The sequence below is a fragment of the Canis lupus genome, chromosome 14 (assembly GCF_003254725.2).
Source record: "Canis lupus dingo isolate Sandy chromosome 14, ASM325472v2, whole genome shotgun sequence".
NCBI classification, from domain to species: domain Eukaryota; kingdom Metazoa; phylum Chordata; class Mammalia; order Carnivora; family Canidae; genus Canis; species Canis lupus.
In genome coordinates this window covers 35,869,578-35,886,690 of record NC_064256.1, presented here as the reverse complement: position 1 = coordinate 35,886,690, position 17,113 = coordinate 35,869,578, and the positions used below count along the sequence as shown (strand labels likewise).

Below are 17,113 nucleotides of genomic sequence, written 5' to 3'. Positions count from 1 at the left end.
TCCTGCTTCAGTCGAAATCCAGAGCCCGATGTCAAGGGTGTTATACATAGTGACCTAATGAATACCTGGTTTTATCTTTCTGAAAAGCAAAAACCTTTGCCTAATGCCTGAAAATTAGTCCTTTGTGACAATCATTGCATTATTCTGGGTTTGAGACAAAGACTAACCTTGTTGTCCTTCCCTTTCAGCACCGTAGATGAATATTCACCACAAAGGAAGGTGAGGCAGACCTTTCTCTATCTGCAGTGGGGCCATCCAGTTTGGAGACCTTGCTTTGCCTCACTTGGCATTTCTTCATAATTAAAATGAATACTGCCTCAAGCACAACAGGAGCAGGCGGGGAAGCCTGGGGTTGTGGCCTGCATTGCTTTCCCTTCACTTTGCTGGTGCTACTGTAGATCCAGAGCCGATCATAGCCATGTGCCCTTGTCTTGACATTCTGCATATTTTTGGAATCTGAGAGTTTCCCTAGTGTTCCCAGAGTGATATAAATTTGAATTTGAAACACTGATGCAAAAAAAAAAAAAAAGAAGAAAGGGGAAAAAAAGACAAGAATCTTGACTGCAAGGGTGAGGAAGTCTAGTAATAAGCAAAAAGGTTTGTACTTTTCAACCTGACAAAAAGAGAAAGAAGGAGTGTGTTAACCTGTTCACCTTGAAGGGCAAATGCAAAAGAGATGTCAGGCACATGTTTTGTAGAAGCTGAGGTATCAGGTGGAGAATCATATGAATATAATTATTTCCCTTAAGCAAATCATCATGAGGCAGCAGAAGTATGCAACTGTCCCAAAGTTGCTTTATCCAAAAGCATGGTTAATGTTGCGGTGTCTCTCTCTAGAGAAGAATCTGTGGATGTTTGTACTAGCCAGAGGTTCAGAATCATGCTGATACTCTCCAGCATGTTGCAGGGAATAATTATAGGAGCTTTTTGCCTGCTACTGGCTTTGGCCAAGGTCTGTTGTGTTGCTCAGAATCTCCACCTCCGCATACATTAATAGAGGCAACTCCCTATTTATTCCTCTAAGACTGGATGGGTGGGTTTCATTAAAAAAAAAAAAAAAGAAAGAAAGAAAGAAAGAAAGAAAGAAAAATTGGCTGGCTCTTTTGGAACATGTTATAAACAGCTGTGGTTTTCCAAAGGGCAGGCATGCATTCATTCATTGTTCTCTTTCTCGCTCCTCACAGAATAAAGCCCTTTTCCACCAATTCAGTCTCAAGGAGAACTGGCTCCAGCACAGAGGAACTGTGACTGAAACAGAGGAAAGTGAGTATGATTTTAACGAGGGTTTGAGGTAGATGGAGGGTGGTTAATCACCTTCAGTTCTCCCGCATTAACACATCAGCCCGCCTTTGAGCATTTCTAGCTATCACAGCCCCTGTGACGAGCACATTAGCACCCAATACGATGGCCTTTACGTTCTTCCTTTGAGTGTTGCGGTTTTCTGGATCATACACCAGCATCCCAGAGACCAAGAACATTTTTAATTTAGGAAGGGAAAAAGGGAGACTGCAGAGTCTCCCTACTTTCTTGGGTAGAGGTGCAAAATGGCCTGGAAGTACCACCTGTTCTCAATCTGTCAGCCCATTGCCTGGGACTGACTGGAAAGTCCACTACGGCCAACGTGCAGGGCAGGGGTGGGGCCAGTCTCTGAGATGCAGAGATGTGACTCTGGGAAAGAATAGCAGAAGGAAGGAAGCGTGGGTGAGATCCTGCAAGGCCAGGAGGTGGCGGGTGGAACCACGCCCCCCGGGCACCTGCGGTGGGTGACAGAGCTTGGGACCCACTCGGAAGACGGCTGCTCTCTCAATACCAGGGGCAGGGCGGACACCTTCTATCTGCTCCCCCACCAAGGTGCTACCTTCTATGTTACAACCTTGTAGCAGAACAAGAAATGGTTTCCTCCCGTTTGCATAAAGGTTGAGTTGAGTACAGAGCCTGGGAAAACACAGCAATGGAAACATTCAAGCTGGTGTGACTAGGAGGCGCTCAGTATGTGCTGACGTTCTAAGTGTGAATGTCTCATACCTGCTCAGCTTCTCCCATACTTAAACAGCAAAGTGTCCCCACCGATGCTTCTTCTTCTCCAAAGTATTTGTGGAAGCTGGGAGGAAATGATCTTACCTCCTAATTCCTAGTTGCTGATCCTCCAGACTTACTTGTCTTTAAATTTTATGGGATATTTTCCCAAGCTGTGTTACAAGGAATATAAGTATTTCAAGATGCTCTAGCCTCTTTTTGTTCATCGGTTTATTAAGCAAGGTGTAAACTTTCCTCATATTCAGTGGTTTGTGCACTGGACCTTGTCCTGCTAAAAAATTTTCTTTTTCTGTGGAAGCCAAAAAGCTTTTTTGCCTTTCACATATCTGTTGCCAACATATAAATCAACTTTATCAGATGATACTGTTTTAGTGACACACCCAACCAAACCAAGAGCAGAATGCTGTCACTGGTTTCTGGTGGCGTGTTTACTTTGAGGTTTGTGCATGTAAACTCACGGTTTTTCTTCTGCTTCATTTGCCTTTGTGTGGAAACCATCCTAGGTTTATTTTTGTGGGTCTGTGTAAATTGAGTATAAGATTTCTCTAGGAACTGCCCTCCCGCTTTTTTTTATTTTTTGCAATATGGTAGAGAAGAATATCTCCGTGTATTACCTTTTTGAAAGATGCTAGTATTTTATACATTCAGAGTAGCTGCTGCAAGAAGCAAATAATGTATCTCTTACCTCCACTGCTATTAAACACTTTCTGCTCTCAAATCATAAAGAAAATTTCTTCCAGGACCCCGATTCACCCTGGTGGTAGTGGTGTCCTAGTAATAATTATTTGCCCTGCAGACAATAAAAAGGAAATTTAAAGGGCTGGAAACATCACTTCTGTTTAGAAACCAAACTCATCCCCATCTTGATCAGGGACATCATTATTAAGTGACCAAGAAGCCTGAACACAAAAACCATGGCAAGCTGGCAGATTTTTTAGACAAGCTTTTGAGAATTCTAATGGCAAAATGTGGTGTTCTTGAATGAGCCACTGGGACTATTCAGAAATGGAGTATAAAATAAAAATTTATGAGTTAGGTATCTTAATATACTGCTTTGGGAAATCTCAGTAACCCTCAAAAAAGGGACTCAGCTACGGTTCATGTACCACCCATTCCATTGTGGTGTGGTCAGGCTATCTCCACCATGAATGCATGCTTCCGTGACATGGGTCTCTCGTTATGGTTTGGGAAGCCTAGGTCCTCGGCATGCTTATTCACCAGCTTTATGATGTCTGTATCTCTTGTGTGGGCAAGCACACATTTCTATATGTATGCCCACAAGGCACCCATGTACAGACACGAATATGTAAATCTAGTTGGGTAGGTTTTATACTAAAGAGAATAGGAAGGTGGGTGCCTTAATTTGAGAAAATCTGTACCTCTTGGCTACAGTTCTCAGTTCACTAACATTTCTTTTGGTTGTGTGCAGTTTTTTGCCACGTGTATATAACGGAGCACTCCTATGTCAGCGTGAAGGCAAAAGTTTCCAGTACAGCACATGAGATCCTGAAAGTTGTGGCAGAAAAGATCCAGCATGCAGAAGAGGATCTGGCTCTGGTGGCCGTCACATTCTCTGGGGGTAAACTTTTCTGTCCTGGAATATTAATCTTCCACTGGATCGCCCCTGAAAGGAGAGTCGACATTTTTATAGAGTAAACGTGTGGCTTGTCCCTTCTGGGTCCGCAGCTGGATGACCACAGTAACAATAAGAAGCTGCCTCGCAGAGGCGTTTCCATGACAACAGTTGGGTACTGTTGGATCTTGAATTTCCTCCCCAAGAACTGAATAAAGGGCCATGCCAGTGTTTTGAAATATATTATAAAGCTTTTCATATTTTCTACTCTAGATAAGCCTTCTATTTTCATATTTAAATTAACTTGGGAAATTGGTAAAGGATGAAATTACTCTAGGAAGGAAAAAGAAAGACAGCCTTGAACTAGTCATATTGCTGCCTGACAGTTTAATACTTAAAAAGACTCCCTGTTGAAGGAAATAAAAACTCCAATAAGCTGAAAGCTCACAGGCAGTGTTCCTTCAGGTGGACGTGGAGAGTGAGGTCTGGTTATAGCTTTTCCTTCTGCAGGGCCTTATTTATCCTCAGAGAATGGTTTATTGTCTGTTTTGAATAAGATCACACAGATTACAAGCTGAGAGTATTGATCTACATGACCTGAACAGACCCCTTCGTTTTCACTGGGGCCTGTCCGATCTCAGTGTTGCTGGCCTCCTTTTTGGCTTACAGTCTTTATTTAATATCTCATTAACCCTGAAAAAAAAAAAAAAAAAGAAAGTGTCTTAGCATCTGTAGTTGAAAAATGGGAATACCATGTGAACTAAACAGAGATAGGGCGGGAGGGAGCGGGGGAGCAGACACCCGGCATTTCTTGACCCTTTGTTATCCTTATGGTGCTGGGAGAGGAGGACAATATCCGGATTTAACTTGGTGTTAATGCATTTGTGTAACAGAATCTTGTATTGCTTTGTTACCCAGAAGCAGGTAAAATGGTCCGACAAGCTAGTGAATTACATAGGCAAACCATATAGCCCTTCTCTTTGGGTCTCATGAGAATCTCTCCTCCCTCTCAAGGGGCCCTAATTGTGCATCCCATCAAAACGTTATCTAGAGAAAAAGAGCAAAAGTGGGAAAAACACCTGCACTCCCTGGATTTTAACCAGTGTTGAATTTTTAATAAAATATTTCTGGCATGCCAGATAGATAGGATAAATGTATATTATATTTAATTTTAAGTGACCAAAAATATTAGTTGATTCTAAACAATATTAAGCTTCAGCAGAACAACATTTGTCTCTCAAGACAGTACCATTACAAAAAGTAGTCATTGGGTCCCCATTTTAGAGGAGGAAGGACCCCAGGTGAACACGGTAGCAAAACTGAGACCTTTCTCCCTTGGGGCAGACTCAGAGTCAGCCCAGGGCCACATGTGAATCTGGAAAGTAATGAGTAGCTCTTTTACTACCCAGTATCTGTTTGATGGCCATGAAATACCATTTTTACACTCTATTAAATTAGATTCATCAGGGAGGCCAGCGTTGTTCTAATGTGTATAAACTCACTGCTAATCTTCTCTAGAAATACCAGCTTATTTCTTGAATTGTCCCACAGATTTGGAAATGTGCCATCATTTCCCATCAATTAGTACTTTTTGTCTGTTAAGAACCTTTCTGCCTGTAGCTTAATATCCTCCAAACAAAAATGCTTTATAAAGAAAAAGAAGGAAAAAAACAAAGTTTAATGTATTCCTTGCTCTACCTAATTTACAATAAATAATGTTTTCAATACTACTTTAAAATGAAATGACAATGCAATCTACTCTTACTTTCTTTTTGTCAAAAAAAAAAAAGTTTTAAAATGTCTCAGTGTTGTAGGTTTTGTGGATTTTTCTAAAAGAACTGGTGATATTATCCTCATGGCTTTCAGTAGGTTTCTAGCTGTTTTCTGCCCGGAGTAGGTAAAGTATATGTGTGTAGTAACGGAAACCTACCTGCCTAGTTTTTCAGAGCGTAAAATTCTATGAGCTTTTATCTTTTATGGTGTAATGACAAACCTGAAAATAAGAAAAAATAATAATTCTTAGGAAATAGGAAAGTGACTGTCAGAAGGCTGTGGCATTTTATTCTGTTGCAAGGGCAGATGACTCTCATAATTCAGGTGTAAAGTGGACATGGGAACATACAGGGTTGCAAGAAATTGTAGCTAGAGGAAGAGGGAGAAGATGGAAAAACTTCAGAGCTCAGCCGTGTGGGACCATTTACCACGCACGTCAATGGCCTGACATGAAAGTGCTATTGATCTTTATAATGCTGGGCCATAAAGAATATATTGGATTATCGTTTGTGTACTCTGTATTAAGCAGAAATGTTCAAAACAAAATTTGAACTGATTAAGCAGAAATGTTCAAAACAAAATTTGAACTTTGAACTGATTAAGTTATCTAGAAAAAGATACATGTAATATTGCATTCCCCAACCAGGCTGGGTAACTATAAGGCTGACTTATAGAAGCTGATTATGTTACAGTGCAATAAACTTGAGGATTAGCTTAGTCAATTCCCGTCTGTAATTTCCAGTTAGGAGGAGGACATTTTTCTACAAAGAAGGCTATTGTGTTATAAGAGAGCTCCAGTGATGGTAGAAAAATGGCTGAAGGGGAGGAATAATTTATAATAAGGCAAATAGAAGAATACTTTAAAAAGACTCAGCTTTACCAGTAATCAAGAAATTTAAAATAAATGGAGAATCTTTTTTTTGGTTTCAGCTAAATAGCAAACTTACCACAAGGAATGGTCAGTGTTGGTCGGTGTAAGAATTTGAAAGCAATTTGGCAGTTCGTGTCAAAAACATTAAAAAATATTCATTCCCCTTTGATCTAGTAATTTCATTACTGGGAATCTATTTTTAAAAATCACCTATGAACAGCCAAAGATGTATGCATAAGGTTGTTGACTTCAGCAGTATATAGTATGGCTGCTATAATAATAGATCCCATTTATCAAGCTCCTATTATGTGCCAGACCTGCATGCTAGTATTTACATATATCTTGCCATCTAATTTATGTGACAAAAACATTGGAAACTATTAAATTGGTCAACAATAGAGGAAAGATTACATGATGGTATAAGGGACTGTTATGTAACCAATTAAACAGGACATATACATTAATAATTTTGGCAAGTGGATAAGTGCTTATAATAAAATTGGAATATAAAACCATATATGCAAAAACTGCAAATATACATGTGTGTATGCATCCATACTAATTATGAATGGCATATGTGTAAATAATTGCAACTATATGTATGTGTGAATGTTGTTTACACACATTTGCATCAAGATCAGAACAAAAACATACCCAAATGTTTAACCACATCACCATCATATGGTCACCAATCTTATCATCATCATCAGCAATCTTAAAATGATTGGATTATGAGCGAATTTTACTTTCTTCCCTAAACTGTTCTCTATTGTAAAGAACAACTAAATATTATAAGGAGAAATTGCAGGAGGCTTCTACTTTATGCATGTGGAGCAATGAGGTCCATGGTCCTGTTGTTGCCGTTGCACAGAGGATGCAGAACTAAATTAAATCTGCATTCTAGTTACTTTTAAATATCTTTTTTGGCAATTTTCACTCTTTAGATATACTGTGTATGCCTACCACTGCCCTTGTGTTTCTAATTACTCTTTTTCTTTTTTTTTTAATAAAGAAAAGCATGAACTTCAGCCAAATGACTTGGCCATCTCCAAATCGCTTGAAGCATCTGGTCGGATATATGTCTACCGAAAAGACCTAGCCGATACTTTGGTAAGAACTTTTAGCCTTTTACTGGAAACACACATGGGAGACTACAATTGTATTTCTGTATCTTTCAAAATGAATGTTAGAAAAACACATCGAATTACTTCCTCCTCTTCTGCCAACAATACACTTAGCGGATAACACTAGTTTTGCAAATCAAAGATAGGTACAACTTAAGAAATCCTAAACCCTTCCGAAGTCAAACCTGTTTCTCTCTGGGCCCCTGAAACAAGGGATAGGAAAGAAGTGACCCCCCTCTCCATTAATCTTAATTCTATTCCTTCTTTTTTGACGCATATGTGGAGATCAAGCTGAAAAATGTTACCCTGTGCAGATTTAAGGGGAAGGAGACTATATTCTTGATTTTGGTCCATTTGGCCCACTTCAAGTATACCATTCCCAGGAAGAAAGGGTTGATTTTCAGCCTTCTCCATGTAAGATGGGCTTATAACGATGGTACCTGAGATGCCAATGAGGAGTAGGAGTTTGAAGATATGTAGAACCCATGCTGTCAGTTATTTTCATTTCAAATTTAAGAACATTTACAGCTAAGCAGTTAGATGATTTGTCATTACTACATTCCTAAAAATTTCAGCCTTGTGGTTGCTTTCTGCATGGTTGGATCCGCCCTCAGACTCCTCACCCACAAAGAGTATCATCTAGACCCATGGTCCTAGTCTGTTTCAGGGAGCCATCACCACAGTGGTTCTTTCTAGCCGACTCTTGTTGTATTTATGCTTGAGGAATGTACATACCACAAGAGTTAACCGAAACTGCTTATAATAAAAATAGTTTTTGTAAAATTATCTACAAGTATCAACCTGCTAATCATTGTCATTTTTTACACTTCTACCAGACAGTTAGGTGCTGGTAGTTTACATACAGTATCTCATTGAACATTGCCAGTAACCTTGTGACATTCAGAAAGGCCAAGTAACTTACTCTAGCCTCTACCTCCAAGTAAGGGAAAATGCTAGGACTCCGGGCCAATAGTTTTTGTCTCTGAAGCTCTTAGACATTCCTCTCATTTGTATATGATGAAAGAGCAAAGGAGAGGAAAATTTTTGTCTTACTTGAGCCTTTCTGCTTCTGAATGTCCTTAAGTTGGTCACACAGGTCCTCTGTCTGTACATGATGTCATTCCATAAGCAAACCATGACAAATAGGATGCCACACAGCATCCTCAAGTAAATAATGAGACTGGCTTGACTTTAACCCTCCCTAGGGAGGAGAACAATCTACCCCGTAGCTTCTGTGGAGCTGGTCATGATAGTAGAGACTCACACACTCTCTTCCACGCCCTCCTTCCTCCTGCTACGCACAGACTTGGCAGTTCCCTGGTATGTACGCCCAGAGCTCTCTCCTACCACTGACCAAGGCCAACTTCAGAAGACTAGAAAGCAGGCCTAAGCAGTGTCCTAGTAGAATAAGTGGGTGCTCTGAAGTATGTTCCCAGATGAGCCAGTTGACATCCTGCCCTCAAATGTTTCTACCACCAATTCTGCATACTGCCTGAAATTTCCCTGTTGCAATCATAGCTTTCAGTATTTTATCTCAAAAAGATTTCAGTTGATTATAAGGGCAGGATAGATAACCTGTGAAACCACTAGAACTCACTACACTTAAATATAGATGAATTCATCTTCTCAGAAAGTGGGAATTAGAGCCCTGAATGAATGAATGGGATAGAGAAATAGAAAGTGTTTCTCAGAGAGGGCCATAAACAGCCTTGGATATAACCAGAGGGCAGTATCAGAGTAAGGAGTGCATTTAGGAAGAGAGTAGGAGGGGTAAAAAGCCAAGTGAAAATATCCTTACATCTCCAAATTAGTATACAGAGATTTTTTTTAAAGATTTTATTTATATATTAATGAGAGACAGAGAGAGAGAGCAGCAGAGACACAGGCAGAGGGAGAAGCAGGCTTCATGCAGGGAGCCCGATGCAGGACCCAATCCCGGGTCTCCAGGATCAGGCCCTGGGCTGAAGGGGGCGCTAAACCACTGGCTGAGCCCCCCGGGCTGCCCAGTATACAGAGATTTATGTTGCTTCCCAACTCTTGGCTCTCCCTCTGAATGCCTGCAGCATAGCATGGCATCTCTCTGATTCCAGACTAATCAGGCCGTAAGAAACATGGGCTTTCCCCCACTCAATATTTGAACATGCATTCTTTCAGCCCACCCAATGAGCTCTACCCTGTGTCCCACTCTGGACTCCAGGGACAACTTGTACCTTGACCTGCTCTGAAGAGAATCAAGTCTGTGGAAAAGCTCTGTGAAGGTCTTTTGTCATTTTTTTTTTTCAAATTAGCAAACCTTTTAAAGCAATAAAACTTGTAAGATGCAAATAGTTTTGCAGTTTTAAAATAGGAATTAATATTTGGAATCTGAAATATTCCCTTCATCCTGTCATGTCATTTATTTTTGCAAAGTCCCATTCCTTTTTTTTTCCAAGTCATTAGCAGTTTTAACATCATGAACTACTCAAATCCAATCCCTCAAATAGAAGAATCTTGTTTTATTTTTTTAAGTATACTCTAAGCCCAACAAGAGGCTCAAACTCACAACCCCAATATCATGTGCTCTACCAACTAACCTAGCCATGCCCTTGGAGAATTTGTATTTTAATTAGGAAATATCAAATATTTTGAAAAAGCTGTTAAATAATTTTTAATAATTTAACAGTGACAAAATATTTAAAGTTATGGTGGCATTTAGTAATTTCATACCAGATTTTAAGGAAATACGATTACCAGACTCATGTCTATTTGTGTAGGTAAAGCAACGGATACTTAATCATCCACCATGGGATATAAATGAAGTAAAATTTTTTTTTATTTTTTGTTTAAATTTTTATCACTTTCCACAGGCATTTTAATAAAATTTGTAAATGTGTGTCTGGGATGAGGGTTGTTAAACATATTTCCTGTAAAAGCCATGTCTGTCTTTATTGAAGTACACCATGACATTTCTTTTGTTTGTTTTTATACTAACCTGCTGGCACATTAATTCTTACCAGAAGCCAAAGTGATTTCAGGGCTCTCGCTTTCATTATGCTGTCTGCTGGGGCAGTGTTTTATAATCAGATTTGTGGATGCGTGCACGTGTGTGCATGCATGCGTGTGTGTGTGTGTGTGTGTGTGTGTGTGTGTGTGTGTGTGTGTCTGGGGGAGGAGCAGGCTAACTCAATGAAGTATCATTGATCACATTCTATTGTTTCCAAGGCTGTTTTCCAAATTGGTTGTAACTTACCAAAGATGAACAGACCAGGGAAAATATTAAGTGCACTCAGACAAGATTACTTTCCTAATCTGGGCTTCTAGTGGTTTTCTGTGGCCATCCAGTTCAGTGCCAAACATTTGGGAATTACTGAGGATCCTTTTGCTTCTGTCTGTTGGTTTAGAACCCATTTGCAGAAAATGAGGACTCGCAGCAAAGGTCGATGAGGATTTTGGGAATGAACACTTGGGATCTTGCTCTGGAATTAATGAATTTTGATTGGAGTCTCTTCAATTCAATTCACGAGGTAAGTAAGGAGTGAAAAGATAAAATAAATGCTAGTGCTATTTTAACTGTGCATTCTTTTTGAAGAGTATGTATTTGTATGTGATTTGATTTAAGGAAGATCCATCATCAGGTGATATGGTTATGCTTAGGATACCATAGCCCAAAAGATATTTGGGGACTTTAAATACACTGAAAGACTGACCCAAACCTAGGAAGATCAGAATACATGATCATACTTTATTTGTTCCTAGTATAACCGTATGTGTTCTGTAGTATAAAAATGCTATATTTTTATATATATGAATACTTCTATATTTACATATTTATGAAGCTCTAAGGGGGTTGAAGAGCTATTTCACATTTGACAACTTTGATATTGATACTTATATTTTCCATAAAGTTCACTGTAGTTATACAAGAATCGTATTTATGCACATACCAACACACACATACAGCCATTCTTTAACTCAAGAACATTTTATAAATTTAGACTATACTGCAAGACTTAAAGTACTTTCTTGAAGCTTTGGAGATACATTTCAAATTTTTATGTTCATCAGCCCTCCCTTTGGAGACAGCTTAAACATATATAGAATAATAGTATATTAGGGGCAAAATGCTGCTGACAATTAAGGAATAAATGTAGCCAGTGGAAAGGCTCACAGGAACCAGGAGATGAAAAATGAGACAGCTCTGTGCAACCATATGTTGCATTTGCTTTGCCATGTAGTGAAATTTTTCATTACAAAGCAGCCTTTCCTTCTGAAGAAACTCAGGCCCAACTTGGGGACTTGAGCTTCAGTTTCATTTTAGAATGAATGTCCTCATATTTTCTCATTTAAAAATTCCAACATTAGGGATCCCTGGGTGGCGCAGCGGTTTGGCGCCTGCCTTTGGCCCAGGGCGCGATCCTGGAGACCCGGGATCGAATCCCATGTCGGGCTCCCGGTGCATGGAGCCTGCTTCTCCCTCTGCCTGTGTCTCTGCCTCTCTCTCTCTCTCTCTGTGCGACTATCATAAAAAAAAAAAAAAATTCCAACATTAAATCTAAGCAAATAATGAATTCATTTGAGCTAAATAATTTGTGTCTTTGGAAATGTTAGTAGAAAAAAAAATGTTAGTAAAGTAGGTGTCCTTGCTTAGCTGCTTACTCAGTGGGAGAATGGGAGTCACTTCTATAAAGTACACACACTTGCATGCACACAAATCTTTATTTAAAAACAAATCTCCGGCAGCCCGGGTGGCTCAGCGGTTTAGCACTGCCTTCGGCCCAGGGTGTGATCCTGGAGACCCAGGATCAAGTCCCGCATTGGGCCCCCTGCATGGAGCCTGCTTCTCCCTCTGCCTGTGTCTGTGCCTCTCTCTCTCTCTCTCTCTCTCTCTCATAAATGAATAAATAAAATCTTTTTAAAAATAAAAACAAATCTCCTCTGTTGCTCTGCATATAAGCAGTCTCTATAAATAGTTGCTCATCTTGCTCAATTTTGTAAATTTTGGACCTTGCCCTAAATCTCACTCTTATTCTGTTTATGATTTTACTGAATCTTTTATCCGTAATTCTCAGAGAGTAGGTACCCAGAGCAGCATCAGCAGCACCACCTAGGAACTTGTTATAAATGCAGGTTTGGGACCCCACCACAGACCTACTAAATCAGAGAATTGGGTGGTTGGGGCCCAGCGATCTGCTGAAAGACGTCTCTGGGTGATCCTGATTCACATTAAAATTTGAGAACCCTTGTCAGGGGGGTTCATCTACCTATACTAGTGACAATCATTTTCACTTGTTTTTGCCAGTATAACAAGTTCAGGAGGTTTGGATTTGATTAAGCCTGTGATTTAAACTTTAAAACTTCTTAGATTTTCATGTAATACTGTGTCATCTGCACATTCTAAAAATAAAACTTCTGTGAGAATTCTAAGTGAACATTATTTAATAAGACATCTCTAAAGCTACATTTCAAATTGAATATACTGTTGCTATGTTCTCATGACACATTATGATATGAGAATGACTACCTGAGGTAGCTTTTAAAAATGGACTGTCTTTTGGATCAACTTGTCTTTGTGCTAACAATAAATGCTGGTTGTGAATCCATCTTCTTTCAGCAAGAGCTGATCTACTTTACCTTCAGCCGACAAGGCAGTGGAGAGCACACGGTGAACCTCAGCCTTCTGCTGCAGAGATGCAATGAAGTCCAGCTCTGGGTGGCCACGGAGATCCTGCTCTGCAGCCAGCTGGGCAAGCGAGTGCAGCTGGTGAAAAAATTCATCAAAATTGCTGCGCAGTGAGTTTCTGGCAGTGAAAAGTGCAATTCCTCTCGTCTCCTTGAGAGAGTACATTTTTTTTCCTTGTGATGATTAGAAGGGTTAGGAGGTAAAAGTATAATACTGAGTTAAGTGACCGAATGATTGAAAAGGTCTGTCCTTGAATATTTATGTCTTTGCATTTGAAGTACTTATACTTTTAAGTCACTGTTAAAATACCAAACTAAAGCACTCTGCTCTGCAGGCCAGAACAGTTAAGCAGGCAGTGCACACATGCTCCATCCTGCAAGCTAAGCTACAGTGTGGCTGATAAGCTACAGCAGGCTAGGAAAACTGGGAAGATGACGTTAGGAGGGAGAATTATTGCAAATCAGGTGCATTCTAAGATCCTGTTCTTGGCTGCTGGATCCCCATGGTTTGAGCTTTACAAACTCCTTAGCAGGCCCAGCCCTGGCTGGTCCTACCTGACCTCTGAGCTTCACCCACTGGGTACAGCTGAAGCCACTCTGAAATGCTGGCTTTCCCATGCACACCACCCCCAGGCCTGGATATGGTGGTGTTGACTCTGCCAAAATGACCACTTCCACCTTGCAAATTGCTGTCATTCTTTAAGATCTAGGTCAAATGTTGCTTCTTTCCTGAAGTCATCTCTTTCCTGAAGCCAGATGCAGAGTTAACTAACTACTCCCTACCCCTACTCTCCCTCACACACAGGCTTTTTTCCCTTTTAACCTCTTTATTATATTTATTAAACTTCTCTGTTTATATAGAATCCCTTCACTTGGCTGTGTTAGCCTCCAGAGGACAGGGACCATTGCTAATCAAACATTGTACCTGATAAGGCTGATGCAGAACTTGGTAAATAGCAGTGACTCAGTAAAGGTTAGTTGAATGACATTTTAGTAACTTGCTGAGAGCATCTCTTAAAATACCAGATTTGTATCCTGAGACTGCTCTTGGGACAGCCTCCCAACAGAAGTAGACAGCACGAATCAGAATGTTTCCCAGTGCCCTCTCTTTCCCTTTTTATTTCTCTTTTGTCTTGCAAAATAGTTTTTACATCAAACAGTTTTGAAATATACATGTCATTTGTTCAAGAACTGTGTATTACTTGGACGGATCCATGCAGGGAACCAGGGGTTTCCATGAGGAAACCAGACTGACCCTACACCCAATCCATGCCTTTGAGGAGTTTTTGCAGCCTGCTGGAGGGGGGATAATTTGATAGCTCTGATGGCTAATTTGCAAAATAGAATGGAGGGTGTGCCCTATTCTGAGGTCACACTCTTAGTGGGGCTTTGGAGGAGGGGAAACTCCGTATGCCAATGATGTGGAACAAGAATATTCAAAAAATATTTGTGAGGGAAGTAGCATTCAAGGCTATATTTGAATTCTTGGTGGAACTGGACCGATAAGAATCAAAAGTGCGACTCTCTGTGGAGGTTAAACTCACTGGAGGAGGGAAGCAGAGACGTTCATTAGAGGGAGACAGCATATGGTCAGGGAAAGGAATCGCATCCACTTTGACCAGAATGGAGGGTATTTATACAGAAGTTGTAGGAGATTGATCTGCAAAGGAAGATAAAACCAAATTGTGAACGATGTTGAATTTGAGATCGAAGAGTTTGGTCTGAATTAAGACAAGGATTATTGCAATTTATGTCAGGAGACTGATATGATGAAAGCCATCTCTCAGGAAGGTTGCTCTGAGCTAGCATATAGACTGAACTATAGGCAAAGAGACCCCCAGAAGCAGGACATCCAGTTTACCTAGCAAGAGATAATAGAAGTCCTCTAACCTGGTGTTTGATGTGACTGAGATTGGATGGAGAGAGATACAACAGATATTCCTAAATATTGGACAGTTTTTATGATGGATATTCCTTTTTTTGATTTGGCCAGTGCACTCCAAATAGCCTGTGAGATTCATAAAGGTGAGGCTCTTTTTGGATCAAAAGCTTTCTTATAAATGCCAGTTATTTGGAGAAATGGGACATTAATGTCCCAAGGAGCAAAATGACACCACACAGCTTAGTTCCAGTATAAGATTATATCTATCCTCAGGGAAATGAAATATATTCACATCTTCTCCATATGGCCCCATGCTCTTGAATTATTTACTGTACTGGTCTCTCTGTCCCTAGCCCATGGAATAGAATGCCAACAGAAACATAAAGTTACATTCCTCATAATCACACTAGTAGGAATAACCAAGTGAAAATAGTAATTTCCATGATCATGAAGTGTCTCCCCTGCCTAAGGCATCTATTTGCATATTCATGTTTCCTTTCCTTCTCACCATCCCCATCCCCCACCTCTGTGGTTTGAGTGGAGTTTATTTCCTCACACAGACAAAGGAGTGTTTGCTAAACTGGAATGTTTCAGTGTCAGTCTGTTCTTATCATGGAATGAATGAACCTTGGTAACAAAGGATTCCAGACCAGTTTAGTATCCAATATTTATACTCTATCACTTTGTCTTCTAGAGAAATGATTTTTTCTCTTTACAGATTCAGACATTAGGTATGTGCTTTTTTTTTTTTAATTGTAAATATGACTAAAAAAGAGATCTGGGCCAGGAAAATCGTTCATGGGAGCTAAACGATAAAAAGATAAGAATTTGAAGATTCCAGACAAATAAATTATGCCAAATTAAAAAAAAAGAATAATAAATCTGTTTACAATGGGTAATAATAAAACCATTTCCCCAAAATGTCTTGTTTTCAACTCCAGCAAATGCTATCTGAAAGGCTTGCTATATACTAGGCATTTGGGTGATGGGCGGGATACAAAAATGGAATGGACATATACTCTACCTATAAGGAACCTAACGTCTAGTGAGGAATCACAGGACCACGGAGCTTCCATCATGTACTAAATAGGAGGACTTGAGAGTAAGAGACAGCCTCCCATGGAGGTACTTGTGGCCTAAGGGTGAGACAGTTCTCTGGACCACGGGGCCCTCTCCACAGAGGAACCTGCACCTCAAATCAGCATACCAAGCAATGGCGCTGGCTCACATTTCTTCTGGCCAGTGTGAACTTTCCAGGGGTGTGACGACACAGAAAGGGTAGACTGAGGGAAGTAAATAACACAAGGGAAGCAGAGTCAAAGTATTGATGCAAAAAAAAAAACAAAAACAAAAACAAAAAAACAAAAAAGTATTAATGCCTTTAGTCACCAACAATTCATAAGAACACGTGGGTTTCTAAATCATTGGCCAGAAGGCATCTTTATTTATTCATGGAATATACCAAGCAGCGTCCACCCAGCAGAGAGTCGGTGGAAACCAGATGAAGGGGCCAGTTAGACTAAGTTTTGGGTCCTCTTGCCAACTGCAGAGCTGCAGGCCTGGCCAGAAGCCAGGCAAGGAAGACTAGGAGAGGCACAGCCCGTGCCTGTGGAGACTCAGCAGTAAGGGGCCTGCAGCACAGTGCCTGCCCCAGATACATTGGACCCTAGGTATGGAGGCAGCAGTGCCTTTCCAGGTTCCACTGGTAATAGAGGTAGAACTTTCCCCTGGCTCCCTGGTGGGACCTGTTGGGACCTGGAGCCCAGTAGCTAGCCCACGAGGCTGGCACAAGGACAGGCCACTTAGGGAGGACCTGCCAGGGCACAGCCAGCTGTGTATGGTAGTCCTAAAACAGCCTCATCCATTCCCCTGGTTCTCAACTAGATGCTTTCATATATAACTTCCGCCACTGGGGACAGTTTTTAATACATGTTGAGAACCTTTAACATCAAGATCGCTTTTGACCAGTGATGTAATGACTAAATGTCTAACTTAAAGAACCATAAACTCAGTTAAAGAAGTTTTATACATTAAGACACTCATTGTAGCATTCTGTATTGTGTTGAATTGAATTGAGAACTTAAATGTTAACAATAGGGGAACGAGTAAACAAATCATGTATGTTTTTGACGAAGTCATATAACCATTAATGATGATAGTGAAGAATTCATAATACACACTGCAACACAGTCCTG

The 17,113-nt window shown here is 40.3% G+C and overlaps 1 protein-coding gene across 1 annotated transcript in view; it reads left to right on the top strand.

Annotated features, from left to right (window-relative positions):
• RAPGEF5 (Rap guanine nucleotide exchange factor 5) overlaps window positions 1–17,113 on the top strand; it is a 229,809-nt gene that overhangs the window by 190,621 nt on the left and 22,075 nt on the right. The window contains exons 15-20 of the mRNA XM_025464341.3: window positions 189–219; window positions 1,185–1,263; window positions 3,467–3,616; window positions 7,267–7,364; window positions 10,759–10,881; window positions 12,969–13,147. Of these exons, the coding sequence (XP_025320126.2) occupies window positions 189–219; window positions 1,185–1,263; window positions 3,467–3,616; window positions 7,267–7,364; window positions 10,759–10,881; window positions 12,969–13,147 (660 nt within the window). The remainder of the gene's footprint in view (window positions 1–188; window positions 220–1,184; window positions 1,264–3,466; window positions 3,617–7,266; window positions 7,365–10,758; window positions 10,882–12,968; window positions 13,148–17,113) is intronic.